Source organism: Bubalus bubalis, chromosome 7, assembly GCF_019923935.1.
Source record: "Bubalus bubalis isolate 160015118507 breed Murrah chromosome 7, NDDB_SH_1, whole genome shotgun sequence".
NCBI classification, from domain to species: domain Eukaryota; kingdom Metazoa; phylum Chordata; class Mammalia; order Artiodactyla; family Bovidae; genus Bubalus; species Bubalus bubalis.
In genome coordinates, this window is record NC_059163.1 from 25,641,400 (window position 1) to 25,663,661 (window position 22,262).

At 43.6% G+C, this 22,262-nt stretch overlaps 1 protein-coding gene across 7 annotated transcripts in view; it reads right to left on the minus strand.

Annotated features, from left to right (window-relative positions):
• Positions 1-22,262, minus strand: part of SEPTIN11 (septin 11) — a 112,576-nt gene that overhangs the window by 59,227 nt on the left and 31,087 nt on the right. For all 7 annotated transcript variants that reach the window (XM_044945744.2, XM_006059942.4, XM_025289860.3 and 4 more), the window contains exon 2: positions 1,747-1,861. In XM_044945744.2, the coding sequence (XP_044801679.1) occupies positions 1,747-1,861 (115 nt within the window). The remainder of the gene's footprint in view (positions 1-1,746; positions 1,862-22,262) is intronic.

A 22,262-nucleotide genomic window follows, 5' to 3' on the forward strand; every position in this document is an offset into this window, starting at 1 on the left:
TCACTATGCTAATGAAGAATCGCTCTGCTCTGCAATGAGCATTCAGCAGAAGAGAAAAGACAACTCATTTATGCCACTCTGTAGAGCAAGCTGCCATTCCAGGGGGTCCCCTGCTGAATTTTAATGTGGGGAAAACAGAAACAAGGAGAACTGGCGGCTCGGCTCATGTTCCTCTCTGGTGCTCGAGCCAGAACGCTGAACAGTGAGCTGGCTGGGGGGCAGGTTGGCGGTGGCTTTCAACACCCATGCAGATGCCACATTCAACATGCCCCTCTCGAAGATTTTCAGAAAGAAAGATATCTACCCCTCCCTCTCAACAACTGACTTCCACTGAATTCTCTGCTAAATTCACTTCATTTTACTTAGACAAGAGAAGTAAGTCAGGTACATTCTGCTAAGCTTACTGTAGGGAGGAGACATACAGAATACATATTGGCTACAGGTAGAATTCCTTTTAGTTTGTCTTGAAGTCTATGCCCAGAAGACAATAGCCATGAAACAGTGTAGCCCGAGCCACTTCACTGCTGGGCAGCCTGGTCCTCCATCAAGAGTGACAGGGAAGCTGAAGGAAAGGCCATGATCTATTTCAAGGACACGTCTGCTTCCAATCAACAGGAGAGTCCTGTTTCTACTTTCCTCTTTTTCTCCACCTTCTTTCCTACCTTCCTCCTCTTGGTTTAAAAAAGATATGGCTAAAGAAGAAAAATACTGAGACCAGAAGCATAGACCAATACATCACATTTAAAGGCTATGAATAAAACATACTGGAGATGTAAACATTTAAGTCAGATCTCTTTGGCCTTTTCCCATTTATCTACCAGGAATAAACGGAGATCAATTTCAGATTCCAACTGAAAGACTAAAGGTTAATTCAATAATTCAGGTGGAAAATTTATTTCAAGTATAAAATAGGATTTAAGATTGTCTTTTACTCTAAAAGCAAAATTTTCAAGTATTCTCAGTTTATCAAAGTGGTTAAAGTAATTGCAGATTTTACCTGCAGTAGGTAGAAGCATATCTTTAAAAAGATTTCAATGGAGATTACTACTGCAGCCTATTCAGAAACCCTGGAAACAAATTTTGAAAATGCTTTTGAATGATCTTCCTGTGTATGTGTATCTCAGTTCCTTCTTTCAACTTCCTACAGTCTAGTTATGGGCTTCCCAGGAGGCTCAGTGGTAAAGAATCCGCCTGCCAATGCAGGAGACCCAAGAGATGTGGGTTCAGTCCCTGGGTCGGGAAGATCCCCTGGAGAAGGAAATGACAACCCACTCTAGTATTCTTGCCTGGAAAATTCCATGGACAGACGAGCCAAGTGGGTTACAGTCCATGGGGGTGTAAAAAGTTGGACATGACTGAGTACACATAGTCTAGTTAGGGTCTAAGTCCCTCCCCTATGAAAAATTAAAATAAGTGATTCAACAGCAATATTAAACTGATCATTGCTTGACTATGTGACATAAATAAAAATAACACTTTGAGTAACACCGCAAAACTGACAAAGCATTTTATCTAAATATGTCTCTATCTTTGAGTTGGCCAAAAAGTTTGTTCAGGATGAACTTCTTGGCCAACCTAAGAACTGTGTGACATATGTGGAGTGGAGATATTATTATCTTGCTTTACAGATAATAAAAGAGTGAAAATATCATTCCCCTTATTTCCTGAAACATGCCCCTCTGACAGTCACCTGCCGACACCTAAGAGTCAGACTCGTTGCTCAGCAGCAAGCTATGAGTCACTTACCAACACACAGGATGTTGAAACAGAATCCTTGAGAAGTTGACTTGTTGACCAGCTGGTCGGGGAGACTGTCAAATCCAACATGGCCAGAAAGGGATAAGTTTCGAAGCTCTTCATTCTGGAATGTCAGAGGGGAAACATTTGAGAACCCATGACAACACCCCCTGGGCACCCCTCCCTCTCCCGTCCTCTCTTCTTGGCACATGGGGAAAAGGCGACCCCTCTGTGCCCACTCCCTCCCTGGCTTCTACACAACTGAAGCTACCAACTCTAGAGCCATACTCTTTCCACAAAATCACAGTGACTCGCAAAGCACACCGTCTCCCTCCCAGGCAGCTCAGGTATGCTTACAGATGCCCCAGTTCAGGGGAAATACGCCTCCCAGAGGCGGCTGATACCAACATGCTCTAAGTGACACCAAAACTCCAATCCTCTGACAGCCTCAAGCGCGCAAGAAAACTTTTCAACCCAGAGGGAAAAAATAAAGGACTCTCTTCCAGACACAGGAAGGAGCTTTCAGAAGCTCACAGTGGAGGATGCATTCCCGTAACTATGCAGAAATTCTGTAACCACCATATTGAACATATTGAAAATGGCACAACACAGGGCTTGGTTCCTTCTCTAGCGTGAACTGGACAGGTTTGGGGGGCCTCCTTGCTCTCCCCCACAGGATCTGCACTCCCCACACCTGCTCAAGAGTCTACTGAAGGAGAATGGGGCTAAGGTAGTTAGCATACTTTAAAAGCTGGATGACTTAGGCTGTATTATTATATGGTGCTAACTTCCTCCACTACTACTCCACTCCACTATCTACTACTGTGGGCAGGAATCCCTTAGGAGAAATGGAGTAGCCATCATGGTCAACAAAAGAGTCCAAAATGCAGTGCTTGGATGCAATCTCAAAAAACGACAGAATGATCTCTGTTTGTTTCCAAGGCAAACCATTCAATATCACAGTAATCCAAGCCTATGCCCCAACCAGTAACGCTGAAGAAGCTGAAGTTGAATGGTTCTATGAAGACATACAAGACCTTTTAGAACTAACACCCAAAAAAGATGTCCTTTTCATTATAGGGGACTGGAATGCAAAAGTAGAAAGTTAAGAAACACCTGGGGTAACAGGCAAATTTGGCCTTGGAATACGGAAAGAAGCAGGGCAAAGGCTAATCGAGTTTTGCCAAGAGAACACACGGGTCATAGCAAACACCCTCTTCCAACAACACAAGAGAAGACTCTACACATGGACATCACCAGATGGTCAACACCAAAATCAGATTGATAATATTCTTTGCAGTCAAAGATGGAGAAGCTCTATACAATCAGCAAAAACAAGACTGGGAGCTGACTGTGGCTCAGATCATGAACTCCTTATTGCCAAATTCAGACTTAAATTGAAGAAAGTAGGGAAAACCACTAGACCATTGAGGTATGACCTAAATCAAAGCCCATATGATTATACAGTGGAAGTGAGAAATAGATTTAAGGGACTAGATCTGATAGAGTGCCTGATGAACTATGGACGGAGGTTTGTGACACTGTACAGGAGACAGGGATCAAGACCATCCCCATGGAAAAGAAATGCAAAAAAGCAAAATGGCTGTCTGGGGAGGCCTTACAAATAGCTGTAAAAAGAAGAAAAATGAAAAGCAAAAGAGAAAAGGAAAGATAAAGCATCTGAATGCAGAGTTCCAAAGAATAGCAAGGAGAGATAAGAAAGCCTTCCTCAGCAGATCAATGCAAAGCGAGGAAAACAACAGAATGGGAAAGACTAGAGATCTCTTCAAGAAAATTAGAGATACCAAGAGAACATTTCATGCAAAGATGGGCTCGATAAAGGACAGAAATGGTATGGACCTAACAGAAGCAGAAGATATTAAGAAGAGGTGGCAAGAATACACAGAATAACTGTACAAAAAAGACATTCACGACCAAGATAATCACGATGGTGTGATCACTCACATAGAGCCAGACATCCTGGAATGTGAAGTCAAGTGGGGCTTAGAAAGCATCACTATGAACAAAGCTAGTGGAGGTGATAGAATTCCAGTTGAGCTATTCCAAATCCTGAAAGATGATGCTGTGAAAGTGCTGCACTCAATATGCCAGCAAACTTGGAAAACTCAGCAGTGGACACAGGACTGGAAAAGGTCAGTTTTCATTTCAATCCCAAAGAAAGGCATTGTCAAAGAATGCTCAAACTACCGCCCAATTGCACTCATCTCACACGCTAGTAAAGTAATGCTCAAAATTCTCCAAGCCAGGCTTCAGCAATACGTGAACCATGAACTTCCAGATTTTCAAGCTGGATTTAGAAAAGGCATAGGAACCAGAGATCAAATTGGCAACATCTGCTGGATCATCAAAAAAGCAAGAGAGTTCCAGAAAAACATCTATTGCTGCTTTATTGACTATGCCAAACCTTTGACTGTGTAAATCACAATAAACTCTGGAAAATTCTGGAAGAGATGGGAATACCAGACCACCTGACCTGCCTCTTGAGAAACCTATATGCAGGTCAGGAAGCAACAGTTAGAACTGGACATGGAACAACAGACTGGTTCCAAATAGGAAAAGGAGTACGTCCAGGCTGTATATTGTCACCCTGCTTACTTAACTTCTATGCAGAGTACATCATGAGAAACGCTGGGCTGGAAGAGGCACAAGCTGGAATCAAGATTGCCGGGAGAAGTATCAATAATCTCAGATATGCAGATGACACCACCCTTATGGCAGAAAGTGAAGAGGAACTAAAAAGCCTCTTGAAGAAAGTGAAAGAGGAGAGTGAAAAGTTGGCTTAAAGCTCAACATTTAGAAAACGAAGATCATGGCATCTGGTCCCATCACTTCATGGGAAATAGATGGGGAAAGAGTGGAAACAGTGTCAGACGTTATGTTGGGGGGCTCCAAAATCACTGCAGATGGTGATTGCAGCCATGAAATTAAAACACACTTAATCCTTGGAGGGAAAGTTATGACCAACCTAGACAGCATATTCAAAAGCAGAGACATTACTTTGCCAACAAAGGTCCGTCTAGTCAAGGCTATGGTTTTTCCAGTGGTCATGTATGGATGTGAGAGTTGGACTATGAAGAAAGCTGAGCGCCGAAGAATTGATGCTTTTGAACAGTGGTGTTGGAGAAGACTCTTGAGAGTCCCTTGGACTGCAAGGAGATCCAACCAGTCCATTCTAAAGGAGATCAGTCCTGGGTATTCATTGGAAGGACTGATGCTAAAGCTGAAACTCCAATACTTTGGCCACCTCATGCGAAGAGTTGACTCATTGGAAAAGACTCTGATGCTGGGAGGGACTGGGGGCAGGAGGAGAAGGGGACGACAGAGGATGAGATGGCTGGATGGCATCACCGACTCGATGGACGTGAGTTTGAGTGAACTCCGGGAGTTGGTGATGGACAGGGAGGCCTGGCGTGCTGCAATTCATGGGGTCGAAAAGAGTCGGACACGACTGAGGGACTGAACTGAACTGAACTTCTTCCACAATGCTCAGTGCATTCTGTGGGTATTGGAGATCATCTGTAAAACCCTTCCTTCCCAGGGAAACAGAGGCTACCTATGGTCCTTCAATTAAGAACCACAGTTATGGTATGGGATTCCAGAAACTAGTTATTGAAAGTCTTCCTGGTGTCTGGCTATGTTGCCAATGAGCTTTATACTCAAGATACTGAATTTGGGGTAAGAAAACGAGCCTCAGAGTTCCATTTTTTAAATAAAGAAGGGAAAGCCTTGCGCAGAATCAACTGGTCAATAGTTTTTAAAAGACGGTCTTCGTTGTCCTCCTTTGTGTGTTACACAATAATGAGAGTGATGTCTTTGAATACTCAGACTGAAACTCCATTTCCAAGTCATTTCAATCACTAAAGAGAAGGAGAAACATGACTCCCTAAATGTTGGGATTTCAGTGCAACGTTTTATGGACAAAATGACGTCTAAGGGCCTTGGCAAAGCACTAAAATTCTGATTCTGTGAAATAAGGTTGGAAATCACCACCACTCCCCCTGAATACCATGGTGGCAGCTGCAGGTTTGAGGTCACTGGTACAGAGAACAGATGCCGAGGCTATGAATAAGCGTCCTTGAAACCTGCCAGCAGTGAATATGAGACTCGAGAGTGGGCTCTCATCCTTGAGCAGGATGGCCTGGCCGACAGCACACCCAACAGCTTGGGGAGCGGCCCCCGGGGGCAGCAGCGCTGGTATCTGGCCAGGCCTCCCAGCACCATCACGAGGCCCCAAGGCTACCACCTGCCCTTTCCTCTCCAGATACCTCAAAGGTTCAGGCAGCAGGTATTTTTAGGGTGTTTACCACATCCGCCAAGACTGAAGGAGAAGATTTGAAATGAGTCTGGGTTATATTTAGAACTCTTTCCATCACAGCTGTGCAATGGCTGCTGTGTAGCCGGCGAGGAGACACCATCATACCAGCCTCTTTCCTGACATACCACCGCCTTGAGCAGGCAACGAGCAGCAGGAAAGGAGACCAGGCAAGGAAGAACTATCTCCCTACACCCCCTCTCCTTTTTTGCCACAATAATTCTTTTAATTTCTGGGGCGGGGGAGGAAAGAGTGGTTTATTGCTCTGGATTCTGGAGGGTTGTTGGGTTTTTAGATTCAGATATTCACCCAGGAGCCAATCCGGGGAAAGAATCAGAGTTAGTAATTATAGCTCTCATCCCAGAACCCAATGCTCAGCATCTCATATTCTCACCATTTCCAAAACACGAGAAACCACCCACACACCCACTGAGTATTTTTATACCCACTGAAAACCACATACAAAATGAAAGGTTATAAAACAGTTTGGTCTTAAAATTTTTTTTACTTTGAATTTATATCTTCAACGTCTCTGTCTTCTTTGTCATATAAAATATGTAAATTTTATAATGCCACTTCAAAAGTCCATTAAAGGACTGCCCAGCATTAAAGGAATCTTGAGGGCTGTTGCCCAGCAGTGGGTGATGGGGCAATGGGAAATGGGAGGCTCCTCCTTTGGTTCACGAACAGGCTTAAACACTAAAATCAACTGCAGGATATGTGAGGGGAGTCTATTTAACTCACACACAGCAGCTGAAATGAATTCCTGCACTCTGCATCTCATAGTACCATGCCTGTAGCTTTATGCCTTAGCTGCCTAGACCCAAAGAATGTGTGTGGGGCTCAAGTCTAGAAATGATCGCGGGGAATCTCAGATATTCTCATGTCTTTACTGCTATCATATATTAGCAACGACTCAGAATCTTCTGTCTAGTACTGAGCTCTGTCTGCATTCCAGTTCTGAATTTCTACCCCAGAGGCGGTTCTCCTAGGCTGTCCTACTTGTACCCTAAATCGCTGTTCACCAAACTTGAAATCATCTTCCTTGATTGCAAACCCACCCCTACTCCAGGGTTTCCTATTTCTCTTAATGGCACTAATCTGTGCCTGAGTCCCACCCGTCTCATTCATTCCAAAGTGTTATTAATGCTGCGCCCTCCTCCTCTTTATTCTCACTAATTCAACAGCCTTCCAACCGGTCTCCTTGCTTGGATCTCACTCTACTTGGCTGCCAAAGGGATCTTGGTACTCAAAGGCCCTCAATCCAAACTTCTTACTCTGCCTTCTCAGGAGCTTCTGTAGGCTGATATCAAATCTCTATTCCTATCAAATCTCCCATTCCTCCCAGAGGAGGACCTTCCACTGCAGTTAAATGGAATTACTTATAGTTTCTGGGAGAGCCCCTGGTTTCTCCTCATCAGACTTTATTCATATTATGACATTTCCTCTATCTGGGAGGATCTTATAGCCTCCAACACATCCAAACCTTCCAGATCCCATAGAAATTTTATCTCCAACCTTGTCTTTACTGGGCTTCCCTGGTGGCTCAATCAGTAAAGAATCTGCCTGCAATGCAGGAGACCTGGGTTCGATCCCTGGGTCAGGAAGATCCCTTGGGGAAGGGAATGGCTACCCACTCCAGTAGTCTTGCCTGGAGAATACCATGGATACAGGAGCCTGGTGGGCTACAGTCCATGGGATCGAAAAGAGTCAGACATGACTGAGCGACTAACACACACCCTTGTCTTGACTATGAAATCTCAGGGTGAATTTCAGTAAACATTCCCTTTACCAATAAAAGGAAAAATGATTGGATAAAGGTGCCTCGAGCTATCTGGCATTCCACCACCATATGACGGCTAACATTTATTGATCAAGGTTCTAGGAAAGCCCTAAACATGAATGAACTAGAGAATTTAACAGTTCTATGAGGTAGTTAACTATTGTTACCCACTCTCCACTGCCAGATGAGAAAACAGAGGCCCACAAAGTTTAGTAACTTTCCCAAGGTCATACAGCCAATAAGGTGAGAAGCTGAAAAGTGGACCCAGGAGGTCAGATTCCTGAGTCACTGTTAACCACATGATGATCTAAGTTCCTAGGTAGTTCCTAGGTAGACAATACAGTGACTTTAGCCACTATTGAAAGCCAATATATTAAACTAGAAAGAAAAAAAAATAATAATTCTAAAATAACTCTAAAATAATTCTCTGGCAACCATAAGAGGTGGAAGTTGAAAATTAGAATTGGCAAAGTAGCTCTTAAGTATATTTTCATGGGTCCTGGCAATGCTGAGACTTTGATTTTTTTCATCTACGGCACATGAAGCCAATAATAAAAGGCTTAGTTTGGACCATTTTTGAGATGCAAGTGCCAACTTGGAGCCACCAAGCAAGTAACTATAAGACCTTAATTGATTCAGTTCTCCATTTGCTAATCTACCCAGGGAGGGGCTGTACTTGGATGATTTCTAGGCCCAATCCATCCTGAAATGAGTTATGACTAAATTCTATAGTATAAAAAACCAGTCTTTAACACAACAACCTCATTTTTCTCTTCCCAGATCTTCGTGACATGAACACCATTATTCATTTATTCATTCAAAAAAAAAAAAAAAAAAAAAAAAAAACACTGCTCAAAGCACTAAGGGAACAAAAATACATTACTTTTGTTATTCATTGATAAATGCTCTTCCTGCCCTTCAGAGGCTTACCGTGTAGTAGTAGAGATAGGACACGAGTAGTATTAAGGATAAGAGAGATAAGTACTATGGGAGGACAAAGGGAAAACAGGAGCTTTTGGCTAGGGAAATTCAGGGGACATCTTTCAGGAAGGCTGGAGTTCTCCAAACCTACCAGGAAAATTAAAGTCCAGCTTGCAGAAGCCTGCCAGATAAACACTATCTTCTGCCCAAAGGGTTACTTTACTAGGAATGTGGGTACTCTGAAGATTACAGTCAACAAGTTTTGCAGAAGATGTCTAGCTGACTTCATTATGGAAATAATTATAAAACAAATTACATAAGAATGTGCACCAACACCTACATTCTGAATGCTGCTTTAAAATATGTTCCACATTTCCAAATCTTGCTTAGCCAAAAGTAGGATGGCACAAAGCTTGGAGTCAGACAGCCATGGGTTTGAATCCCTACCTGTTTTAGTCCCTGTTCCCCCATCAGTAAAAATGGTCCACTTGGCAAGGTGGCTGGGAGGAACTAAGGAAATGGTACATATGGGAGAGCCAGCATTTACTAGGTTGTCAGGAAACCTGTGTTTCCTTTCCCTGAATTAGGTGGGAGGAAGAGAGGAGCTCTCCTATTGCTGCTGGGCCCGCAAAGAGAGATAACAGAGCGACTTTGACTTCACACTTCATGCTGGGAGACTCTGCAGATGGGCAAAGCCCTCAGACTACCCAGGGAGGAAGAATCACTAAGGATGAACAAAGAGGGGAAAAACAACATGGAAGAAAGAATGAGGCTCTAGCATGAAGAAAACCCACCCTAAATAGGATGCTCATTTACAAAGCTGCAGGAAAAGCCACAGAATTCCATTCCTGTTTGCAGGCATCAACATCCTCCAGGGCTGGAAACCATTAAGGATTCCTCAGCTTCTCTCTTCTATTTTAGCCCAGCCCACACCCTCTTGAAATTAACAAACTGGCTGTACCCAGATGGATTCTATTCACCATATTCAAACTGAAGGGGTAGCCCAAAGTTACTGGGCTCCTTTTAAAACCAAAGCCTTCAATAGATGTGGTTAGTAGGTAGTCAACATCTGCCGATCTTAATCAGCCAGTGGGAGTGGGGGAGCATATTACCAAGGTGATATGTTGTGTCCATTTTCATGTGTATTGAAAACAATTAGACCATTTTCCTGTTTTTTTCTTTTTTTTTTTTTTGCCTTTAAAGACATACTACAATTGAAGTTTAGAAAGATTCTGCCTCTTTTATTTTTTTTAATTTAAGAGATAAAATTTTATTATGTATTAGACAGCTGGAAATTACATTCTTCTCAAAGCCTCATTTTATGGAGAATGCATTTTATTGATCCAAGTCAATCTCCAAGTTTATGTTTCCTCATCTGTAAAATGAGATTTAATCAAATGACTTCTAAACAATATCTTTGGTTTGCTAATTCTAAGATGTCTTGAGTTTGGAAATCAGAGATGCATAAATCTAACTGTCATTCTGCTTGAGGAAAGGCCAACACAGGGTAAAAGTTTGTTGTAGTATATCTTCCCTTGTCAGATCTAAGATGGCTCAAGTTTTACATGGCCCTTAAAAGGGAGTTTCTGTCAGTTACCCTGGTTAACTCCAAACATAACAGAAATCTCTGTGTGTATCCCCGTGTTTTCCACATATATTTTTCATTTTCACTTGCTTAACTATGGACCCACTCCCTATAACTGTCCTGCTTAAAAACTACCTTTTTCTTCAGCTGTATCTGCAGTCTCCCAGAAATTTTTTGAAAAGTAGCCTCAAGACAAAACAGAGAAAATTCTTCTATGTAAGTTAATCATCTGTCTCCATGAAGCAAATCTTATTTTCATGCTTTCATTCAACAAATATTTATTGAATACTAGCACATGCTAGATACTGCAGTAAATGCTAAGGTGATGATGGTGAGAAAACAAAGCATTGGTAAGTCATGGAACACATGGGACAGACAGCAATGTTAATCAAATAGTCACAGGGATTTCCCTGGTGGTCCAGTGGTTAAGATTATGCACTTCCAATGCTAGGGGCACAGGTTTGATACCTGGTCGGGGAAATAACATCCTGAGCTTTGCAGCTCAGCTATTAAAAATAAAAAACAGTCACAAATGTATAATCATAAGCTATTGAAACTACAGGATGCAATGCAACCTTCCAATTCATGTGATTAACTATCCAGCCAGTGAATCCACCAGCTTCTAGGATATAAAAACATGTATTTAGTCTGCAGTACTTTTCAATATTAATTTAGTAGACAACTCCTTAAGTACAGCTGACTTGAAAGTCTTATGTATTCAGATGAATACAAAGAGTCATTTTGCCCAGCATTGCCTGATGGGAGGAGGCAGAAACGATGAAGGCTTGAGTCTTAAGAAAATGAATGTCCAATTTTAAATAGAGCTGGGATGGAACCATGGGGCATACTCCCTTTTCTTTGTCTGTTCCCATAAAGAAGATGTTCACTCAGAGGAGAGGTACATATTCCTTCATTAGTCTTTTTTTTTTTTTTCGGGCTCTGTTTCAGTAGGACAGATGCCACCCAGCTGGAGAAAAGAGAAGAACCTGTTTTCCTCACACAAAACCCTTGACTTAGCACCAGCCACTTCCCAGTATTTGGAGAAATCCTGGCCTCACAAACTGCCCAAGAAGTAGGTTCTACCCAAGTGCCTGACTGTTTATTTTTGTAAATACATACATTTATCTAAATACATTCTAGAGAGCATTCAACTGGTTTCATATTCTCTTGTAAAGAAAGGAAAGTTAGTGGGAAGATGGGAAACGCCCTTGGTTCTCATGCAAAAAAGGAAAACACTGGAATGCAAAGTATCAACCCAAACCACAACTATGAAGCCTGCGTTGGGCTGTTTTGAAGGCTAGGCATGGCTAGGGTCACTTCCATAATATGAAATAATATAAAACATCTGAAGCATCTCATTACCAATGGGGATCACGTTCTTTAAGGATGACTTGGACAATATTTGCTACTCTGCTTGTCATCTATACTATAAAATCCCAAAATCAGAGCCAAGAAAGCCTCCAAAGAAATTGTCTCACACTAGCAGCAGAAGAGACAGCCAAGAAGAGGGGACTGTTCAGAGGAAAACCATAGGAGGAAAGAACTTGAGAGCATTCAGCAAGAGGTAGGGACTGAGAAAAAAGGCATCCAGGGGCCAGTCCCCAAGTCACAGAGCCAGGGATGCCAGCTCCAACTACCAACCCAGGAGCCACCCTTGAAACAACACCAAATAACCAGAAAAGATCTTGATTAATACTGAGTAACTGCACCAGTATCAAGTACCATGTCTAAGCAACTGTCTCCAAAAGACTCCTAGCAGAAGGACAAATTTTGCTTTTCCAAATCCTAACAAAACTAATACAGTGGAAGGGTTTTCTCTGGGGATTGCAGGATTATAGGGAAATTTTACTGCTATGTTTCCATAATACAAGAATTATTATTTTAAAAAACGCTCACATTTTTATAGCAGAAAATAAATATTAATAAGATTTTAAAAATCAGGAAATGTAAGTGACAATAATAAAAATTTTCAAAGGGGTTAAGGCTACAATTTTATTGCAGCTAATAGATGGGCCTGGAGTGCTGTGATTCATGGGGTAGCAAAGAGCTGGACACAACTGAGCGACTGAACTGAACTGAAGATAAAATATGAGTATTTATTTTTTTCTAATAACAGAACCAAGTCACATAGAAAGCAATGAAGAGTAAGCAAAAATATCAGAATAAGACAGTAGAAGGTACTTGACACGTGAAGTCAGGAGACTTGGGGCAACTCTGCCATTGTTTATCTGGGTGACCTAGGGTAAGTCATTTAACTTCTCAGCTTCAGTTTTGCCAAGTTTTAAAAAAACTGAAATATACCTAACTCACAATGTTGTATGAGTATACAGCACAGTCGTTCCAATTATACACACACACAGAGACATATTCTTTCTCGGATTCTTTTCCATGATAGTTTACTATAAGATATTGAGTATAATGAAGGAAATGGCTTCAACTCTCTCCAGTATTTCTTGCCAGGGAAGTCCCATGGACAGAGGAGCCTGGCAGGCTATAGTCCATGGAAGCACAAAAGAGTTGGACGCAGCTTAGAGACTAAACTGCCACCCTGCGCTTTACAATAGGTCCTTGTTGTCTGTCTACTTTATATGCAGTAGTGTGTATCTATTAATCCCAAACTTCTAATTTATCCCTCCTGCCCCTTTGGTAACCATAAGTTTGTTTTCTATGTCCTGCGTCTATTTCTGTTTTGTAAATAAGCTCCTTTGCATCACTTTTTTAGATTCCACACACGTCATATTATGTCTTTCTCTGTCATATATCTTCACTTACTTCACTCAGTATGACACTGACTAGGTCCACCCATGTTGTTGCAAATGGCATTATCTCCTTCCTTTTTATGGCTGAATAATATTCTATTGCATATATATGCCACATCTTCTTTATCCAATACTCTGTTGACGGACACTTAGGTTGCTTCCATGTCCTGGTTATTGTAAATAGTGCTGCCAGGAACACTGTGGAGCATGTATCTTTTTGAACTATGGTTTTATCCAGATAAATGCCCAGGAGTGGGATTGCAGGATCATATGGTAGGTATATTATTAGCTTCTTAAGGAACCTCCACACTGTTCTCCATAGTGGCTACGCCAATTTTGTCAAGTCGAAAATAAACTAGCTCACCAAGCTGTTGCAAGAATTAATTAACATAATTCTCTATCCTCAGCTCTTTTGACACACTTTTCTTGGATGACCTCATCCCTGCCCACGATGTTAGTGACCAATCACAGGCTAACAGCTCCCTAGTCACAACTTGCTGCCCTGCCTCCTTCCTGGGCATCCATAGTCCAGGTACCTCAAAGCCAACATCAAAAGTAGAATGCACCCTACCCCCGATTCTCAATTCACATCTGTCCTTCCTCTTATTTTCTTGGCAACTTCATCTACTCCAAGGTAAATTAGAGGCCTCTAGAATAACATCTGGAGAAGGCAGTGGCACCCCACTCCAGTACTCTTGCCTGGAAAATCCCATGGATGGAGGAGCCTGATGGGCCGCAGTCCATGGGGTCGCTAAGAGTCAGACATGACTGAGCGACTTCACTTTCACTTTTCACTTTCATGCACTGGAGAAGGAAATGGCAACCCACTCCAGTGTTCTTGCCTGGAGAATCTCAGGGACGGGGGAGCCTGGTGGGCTGCCGTCTATGGGGTCGCACAGAGTCGGACACGACGGAAGCGACTTAGCAGCAGCAGCAGCAGAATACCATCAATTAGTGTGCATACTGTTAAAAACCTACATAAATGTATAGGCCTCCACCCCCTTGCAGATAAACCCTCCACTGTCCTCCGAATTAGACGGTGAAGACTTTGGGAAGCGCTCAGTCTCGGGTTAGATTGTCTCCTCTGCGCCTAGATGTAATAACCACCCATCGCCCTTTTTTGGCTGAACGTCACCCACCCAGCACTCTTCCCTGACAAGAGTACATTCATTCCACCAGCTGATTTCTATTTCTGAGCCTGGAAATCCGTGACTCGGAGGGCCCTTTTTTCCTAACATTACCCCCGTTAGACCTCACCCAGATTTGTATCCAGTGTGATGTCTTGTGGAAATTGTATTTTCTGACCTTCTCTTTCTTAGATAAGGAGGCAGGTCCAGAGGGATGCACGGGCCGGGTGGAGGGGCAGAGGGGCAGGGAATCCCCACCGCTCTGGCGCCTGGCCCACCCCACCCCCCTCCATGAGGGTTAGAATGCACACCGCTGCTGAGTAAAGCCCGACAGCACAGGCCTGAGCACATGCAGCCCTTGCCTTCCTCCACCCAGGCCTCCTGTTCCTCTCTGTCTTTTCTACATCCTCCTCTCGAAGAAAACAGTCCCTGCCCACACTTCCTCCAACATCTTGCTGCTTTCTCTGTGATGAACGGTCTCACTTTTGTCCCATTAGATATCAGATCTCTTACCTTAACCACTGGGAAATATCCTGCTTGAAAGCAGACCCCAGAAATGGGTATCTGAAGTCAACAAACCCTCCAGCTGCTACCCACAGCCCTGGGTCCTGGGGAGGTGGGGGGAAGGGCAGCGGGAGGCGGGTGGGGTACTGGCTTATTAGTAAAACAGCCTTGCAGCCAGGAACTACCAAGTGTGACATCCCCAAATTGCAAAAAGGGGCAGTACTTTTTCTTACAATGTTTCTTTTCTAGAAGCCCCTGTAAATTCTGAAAGGCTAAACCTAACTGGATGCCAAGAATTAATGACAACAGCAAAAGACGTGTTCTGAAGTTTCCAAAGACCGATTTTTCTATTTGAGTCAAAGTGACTAATGCCTGTAAGAGCTTAATGTTACAAAGTGCTGATCAGCAGAAAGTCTCCTGTTTGGGAATGAAGGGGCCCACATGTGCATTCCAGGGACTCTCACAAATTCAGCAGTGCTGGGGGGAGTGGGGGGGTGGGGGGAGGTGGGGAGAGCAATGTGACAAGAAGGCCAGAATACTCAGAAAGGCACGATCTGATTAGAAACACATGCTACAGCTGCTCCCTCACACCACTCTGTCTCCACTCTCACCCCACGATAAAGAGAAGCCCTTCGCTCAGCCAACACCAAGGAAAGCTAAAGAAAAAACCCTGAAGGAGAGTCACTAACCATCTCCAAACCCTCAGCTTTCCAGTGGGATCCCAAAGAGCCCACGACCCTCTCCCAACACGTCACCTACCTTGCAGGGGAGAAAATCATGCAAATTTACACAGCTCTGTGGTACTTTTTTGGGCCTTTGGCCCTGCCTTTTTCGCTTCCCAGGTGGTGCTAGGGCTAAAGAACCCACCTCCCAGTGCAGGAGATGTAAGAGACAGAGGTTCGATCCCTGGGTCAGGAAGATCCCCTGGAGGAGGGCACAGCAACCCACTCCAGTATTCTTGCCTCGAGAATCCCATGCACAGAGGAGCCCGGCAGGCTACAGTCTATGGGGCTGCAAAGAGTCAGATATAACAGAAGCGACTGAACACACACACACACCCTGCCTTTACAATATGCTAGATCTTCCAGACAAGCTTTCTCAAAACAGTGAGGCACGGGAGGTCTAAGATAATCAAGGGTCCAGATCACTTGGAAGTTTCATTCTCATCTCTGTATGTACAGTTCTCCTCCTCGTATGCATACATCAATTCCTCTATTCTTCCTGTCTGAGAAATAGTGTGGCACGGTTCACATACTTCTATTCACTGAACATATTCATCAGCAAAAAATGAAACATGGATGGGACACTTCCTTCCCTTTGCCACCATTTCTATCACCGGATATAAATTAGCCACTTCCTTTCTGAAAGACATCATTTATTTCTGTCCCTGTCTGATAAACGAAGGGGCTTTCAGTGACTGTAAGGACCACGTAATGGCAGATTCTGAGAAAGAAGAAACTGCCACCCAAGTCGGTTCTACGGCAGTCATAAAAGCACCAAGGATCTCCTCCCTAAGCATCTTCAGTCACTCAGCCAGGCTGATCTGGAACATCTTTGCATGCCTGCTAAGTCACTTCAGTTGTGTCTGACTCTTTGCGACCCTATGGACCCTGTAGCCTACCAGGCTCTTCTGTCCATGGGATTCTCCAGGGAAGAATACTGGAGTGGGTTGCCATGCCCTTCTGCAGGGGATCTTCCTGACCCAGGGATCAAACCTGCATCTCCTGCACTGCATGCAGACTCTTTACCGTTGAGCCACTGGGGAAATCTGCAACATTCTTGAGGGAAAGGATTCATTTCTAGGCCCTGAAAATTGAGAGACTGTACCAAAAATGACCCAAGAGCCTGTAAAGACGTGCTTAGGAAATAAACATACAAATTAACATCTGTTATCACTCTGCCAATATTACTAAAAAATCCTGGCCAAAAGCCTCAAGCCTTCCTAAGATAAATGTAGCATCTTAATCTCAGCCCTGGCTGAAATGTGATCAGGATGCAAGAGAGGTTGTCTGCATACACCTGGGGTGTATCTTAGTTTCTTATTGCCATGCAACAAATGCCCACAAACCTGGTGGCTGGTAACAACACCTATTCATCAGCTCTTGGTTCTGTAAATCAGAAGTCTGGGTATGGCATGGCTGGATTCCCTGCTGGGGGTATCACTGAAATCAATGCACTGGCCAGGCTGAGAAGTTTGGCCGGGGCGGGGATGGGCGGGACGGGGCTGGGGAGGTATAGAATTCCACTTCCAATCTCATTCAAGTTGGGAGAATTCAATTCCTTGCAGCTGTAGGAGTGAGGGCTGCCTCTCCTTGCTGAATGTCAGCTGGGGTTGTACTCAGCTCTAAAACAGTTCTTGTGGGCTAGTCACCCACAGTCACTAGCCATATGGCCACCTATCTTCAGCAGCAACAGAAAACCCCTCATGTCCCTCTCATATTTCAAATCTCCTTTTTCAGAAAGAGTCCAGTCCCTTTTAAGGGACTGACTGAGTCAGATCCCCCCAGGAAAACCATATCTTAGAGTCAACTGTGCCATAACATAAGCTCATCAAAGGAGTGACTACCCCCTCATACCCCCAAGTTCTGGGGGTATACAGGGCATGGAAACCGAGGGCTCAGATCATGGAGCCACCTTAAGATTCTGCCAACCCTCTGTGCACTAAAATGTTCCTATGTTCTCCTGTGTCATTTTAAGATAGAATAAAATAATGAATATTAGCACTTCCCTAACTCAAAACACAACTAAGTCTCCAGGGAGGAAAAACACAGAAATTGGTTAAAAAAAAAAAAAAAAAGTCACAGTAAACTAGATCTCTATCAGGTTACCAAGGCATTTCCACCCTCGTTTACAGCAAAAGTGATAAGGCAGCTAACAAGGAACTAGCCGGAGAGTCGCTTTGCCTTTGGAGGAAGTCTTCCCCAACAACAAAAGCAAACTCTGCAAACCTTTAGGGGGGCTGCAACATCACAAGAATTCTAGGAAATGCAAAAGTTTTTTAAGGAACTTAAGCATTATTCGGGAGAAAAGTCATTTAGACAAAACAGAAGATGACTGTGACCTGTTTGATGATGAAATACAGTATAAAGGTTATCAGGGTGAGACAATGGAGAGCAATACGGACCATGGCAAGAAATAAGGCTTATCATAGAGAGGTCAGACCTCATCTAGCTCATGATAAGATGAAACAGATTTGGTGAGTTGCAGAGATAATCAAAGCTATGGTTTTTCCAGTAGTCATGTATGGATGTGAGAGATGGACCATAAAGAAAGCTGAGTGCCGAAGAATTGATGCTTTTGAATTGTGGTGTTGGAGAAGATTCTTCAGAGTCCCCTGGACTGCAAGGATATCCAACCAGTCCATCCTAAAGGAAATCAGTCCTGAATATTCATTGGAAGGACTGATGCTGAAGCTGAAGCTCCAATACTCTGGTCACCTGATGCAAAGAACTGACTCACTGGAAAAGACCCTGATGCTGGGAGTTTGAGCAAGCTCTGGGAGTTGGTGATGGACAGGGAAGCCTGGCGTGGTGCAGTCCATGGGGTCGCAAAGAGTCCGACATGACTGAGCGACTGATCTGAACTGAACTGAGCTGAGCTGCAGAGATGGAATGGAGATGGGAGGAAAGAAAGAAGTGGAGTCTGTCAGGGGAGGCAGCAGGAAAAGAAAGAGGTCCCGTGGGCATGGAAATCAATGAATTGGGAAAAGCAAAGAATAATTCAGTGTAGAGGATATAAAACTTTAAATAAATCTGGTTCACATTTTAGTCTATTGGAAATAACCCTTAAAGTGAAACATTACAAACACACATCTAAGCAACACATAACTAAACACATGTCCAGGATCTGTCACTGGGTGTCCCAGTGCTGAGGGAGGAGGAACAAACACTAGATGATCACATCATGAAAGCAAGAAAGATTTTTCTGTTTCCTACCCCCAGTGCACTTTGAATAGATCTTCCCATCAGAGCAGCGGCCCAAGGGATCTTGGATACAGTACTGCCTGCTAGCCAAGGTTTTAACCCAGATTACCAGCCTGGGCAATCATCCAGTGGTAAGCTATTTGATGCAAACGTCCTTCAGAACATTAAAAAAAAAGGTGTATCTTGCAGAAAACCTAACAGACTGACTCCTTTAACTATGGCTACAATTTCTGCCATCCTAATCAAACTAAAGCTTTCTTATTTCTTCCTACTCTGTTCTCTTTCTCAAGAAATAGAACCAATTAACCCCTAAAATAAATAAATACTCCCACCAGCAGAACAGACAATTTTCTGCCTTCTAGAAGGCATACATCAAAGAAGAGTCTGCTTAGCTCTAAGAGAAAGTTGGTGCAGGGTTTTTGTTTTTTTTTTTCCCCCCACACCTATTGCTGTGCTTAGGAAAGCAGACCCAAGAGGCTATATTACAATTATCCTCTACTCTCAAAAGTTTCCTCTTGTTGGATGGCTTTCGAGGCTGGCTTTCTTGTCTTGATCAGCTAATGCAAAACAAACCTTCTTTTCACAGGCTGTCACAGAAGAATGTTCCCACAGTCCCCTCCACCCCTCCACTGCCTCTTAAAGAGCCATTTTCATTATCATCATCATCACGTTATTTCTGAAGAATCAACAAGAACCCAAATCAGATACTGGGAAACCTCTGCTACATCCAACAATCTGTTACAAAATCCCATCAGCTTTCAAAACTAGATGATAAAATACATTCAACAGCGAAGGTTATGTTTTCTTGATGTTGTTCCCACAAAGCCCAAAGGGGCTGGGCTGGCCACCCAGATTCATCACTGAGATGGGGTCCAGTCCCAGTTCAACGCTCCTAGGTTAACAGATAAAGAGTTGTGGGATCTGTGAATGGGAACGTGTTTCTGACAGTCTTTGATAGCATGATTACAGGGCAGCATTAAGCTGAAATCGAAACTTGAAAGACTGTAACTTGGCAAGAGATCCTTGCTGTAATTCATACGTTCTGTAGGAAGGAGAAACTGAGAAAGTTCAATGAGACCTGGGGTGAAAGAACAGAATTAGCAAACGTCTTTGGCACTGATGCAAGTTGCTGCCATTAACCTCTTCCAGAGCCTTAGTGGTTCATTAGAATAATTATTATTCACATAGTGAAAATGAAAGGCAGGCAGGGAAAATAAGTGATAATTACACTGGCAAAAACAAGAAGAGCAACTTGGGCCCTCTGGACTTGAGAAAGATCCAAGCCTCAAATCCCTCCCACATAGAGAGGGTCAGACCATACATCTTACTGTAATCATGGCTACACAGAGTTAAACCCCTTTGGCCACAATTGCACCAACTGTATATACTTAGGTTGGTTATTACCAGGAGTGGGTTTTGTGCAGTGTGGCAGCTGCAACCACGAACGTAAGGAAATAAGGCCTGAGAGCTCTACCCCAGGATTCCTTCTCAGTCCAACTTCCTACCTACTCTTTAGCCCAGATATTAATAATTCAGAAGGCAGTGTGACAGCCCCGAGTCATCTGGCTGCTCGCATGCCCAAATACTCAAGAAATAAACACCGTAAAACCAGCTCTATCTGGACAGTGGCGTGAACGAAGGTTTAATCCTCAAGAAGACTGCACCTCCTCGTTCCTCTCCTATTCTGGGATCAACATGGAAAAGTCGACTGATATCTTTTAAAAGTCTGAATTCAAAGCTGCCTGGAATACCTGAATCGTTGTTGTTTAGTTGCCAAGTTGTGTCTGACTCTTTTGCAACCCCATGGACTGCAGCCCACCAGGCTCCTCTGTCCATGGGATTCTCCAGGCAAGAATACTGGAGTGGGTTGCCATGCCCTTCTCCAGGGGATCTTCCCAACCCAGGGTTCGAACCTGAGTCTCCTGCATTGGCAGGTGGATTCTTTACCACTGAGCCACCAGGGAAGCCCAGAATAGTGAAGGTTAAAAATTCAGAGTAGGAAAAGTGGAAACAGGCTCTACCACTCTTTTAGCCAGAGGACTACAAGAAAGTTCTAACATTTCCTTTGATCAATCAACCAAAAATCAATCACCAAACACGTACACAAAGACCACAACACTAAGTACAGTTTAGCAGAAATGAATGAGATACACCAAGGCTGCCATACTTGGACTCCCCTTCAAGCTTTTCAGTATCATCCTCCTTCCACTACAGCCTGGTGGTTTGAACACTAAAGAATCTGCTTGCAATTCAGGAGATGCAGGTTCAATCCCTGGGTCGGGAAGACCGCCTGGAGAAGGAATTGGCAACCCACTCCAGTACTCATGCCTGGATAATTCCTTGGACAGAGGAGCCTGTCCTCTAACTTTTCACTTCTCTTTTCCACTGCAACCATCACTTAAGTAATAATTTCCTAGCAGTTCTGTGCCACACACCATACCTAGACCTTTAAAACATCTTCCCATTTATTTAATCCTCATAACTCTGTGAAGTAGATACTTCTGGCTCCGTTTTATAGATGAGGAAACCACAGCTCAGCTTAAAAGCAGAGGCAGCATTCAGACCAGTTTTTCCAGATTCCAAGTCCACCACCACCTACCTAGACTTTAAACTGGACAGCTGGCTCTTTTCAAAGTACACCCAACTCTGCACAGAGAATGTCTCATCCTCAGTTCCACCTGTCAAATCCTACTCATCCTTAAAGCCCCAGGCAAAATGCCACCTACTTCATTAAGCCTTCCCTATTCCCTGAATTAGACACCATTGCTCTCTATTCTACAAGCAGTCAGTGTATCTGGGTCATCCTGTACCTAACACCATACTTAGTTTTCCACTGGTCCAGGTCCCTGGAAGAATGCAAATTTCCTGAGGACAGGAACCCCATCTTATGTGTCTTACTTTGAACTTCACTTACCACAATGTCACCCTTAGCCTGGTCTGTGTTTTAGGATGAACAAATGCAGAGAATCAGATCTCACAGAGTTAACAGTCTTCCCGTCTTTCTCAACCAAAACAACTGCCATGCAAGAAGGAGCATTATTTCAAGATGGGGGATGTGTGATGGAGGGAGTGAGGTTGAAGACAGCCCTTGGGAATTAGAAAAGATAGACATTAACACTCTGGCTACATTTGTCAGTTTAATCCCTTGCCAGCACTTTGAAGGCTTCCCTGATAACTCAGTTGGTAAAGAATCTGTCTGCAATGCAGGAGACTCTGGTTTGATTCCTGGGTCAAGAAGATTCCACCGGAGAAGGAATAGGCTACCCACTCCAGTATTTCCTTGTGGCTCAGCTGGTAAAGAATCCGCCTGCAATGCGGGAGACATGGGTTTGATCCCTGGGTTGGGAAGATGCCCTGGAGAAGGGAAAGGCTACCCGCACCAGTATTATGGCCTGGAGAATTCCACGAACTTTATAGTCCATGGGTCGCAACGAGTCGGACATGACTGAGTGACTTTCGCTTTCAGCACTAGGAAGCAACTCACCGTGCATGAAGCTCAACAGTACAGGGCACTTGGTCTCAGGAAATATATATATTTATTCATATAAATATATGTGGGCTTCCCTGGTAGCTCAGCAGTAAAGAACCAT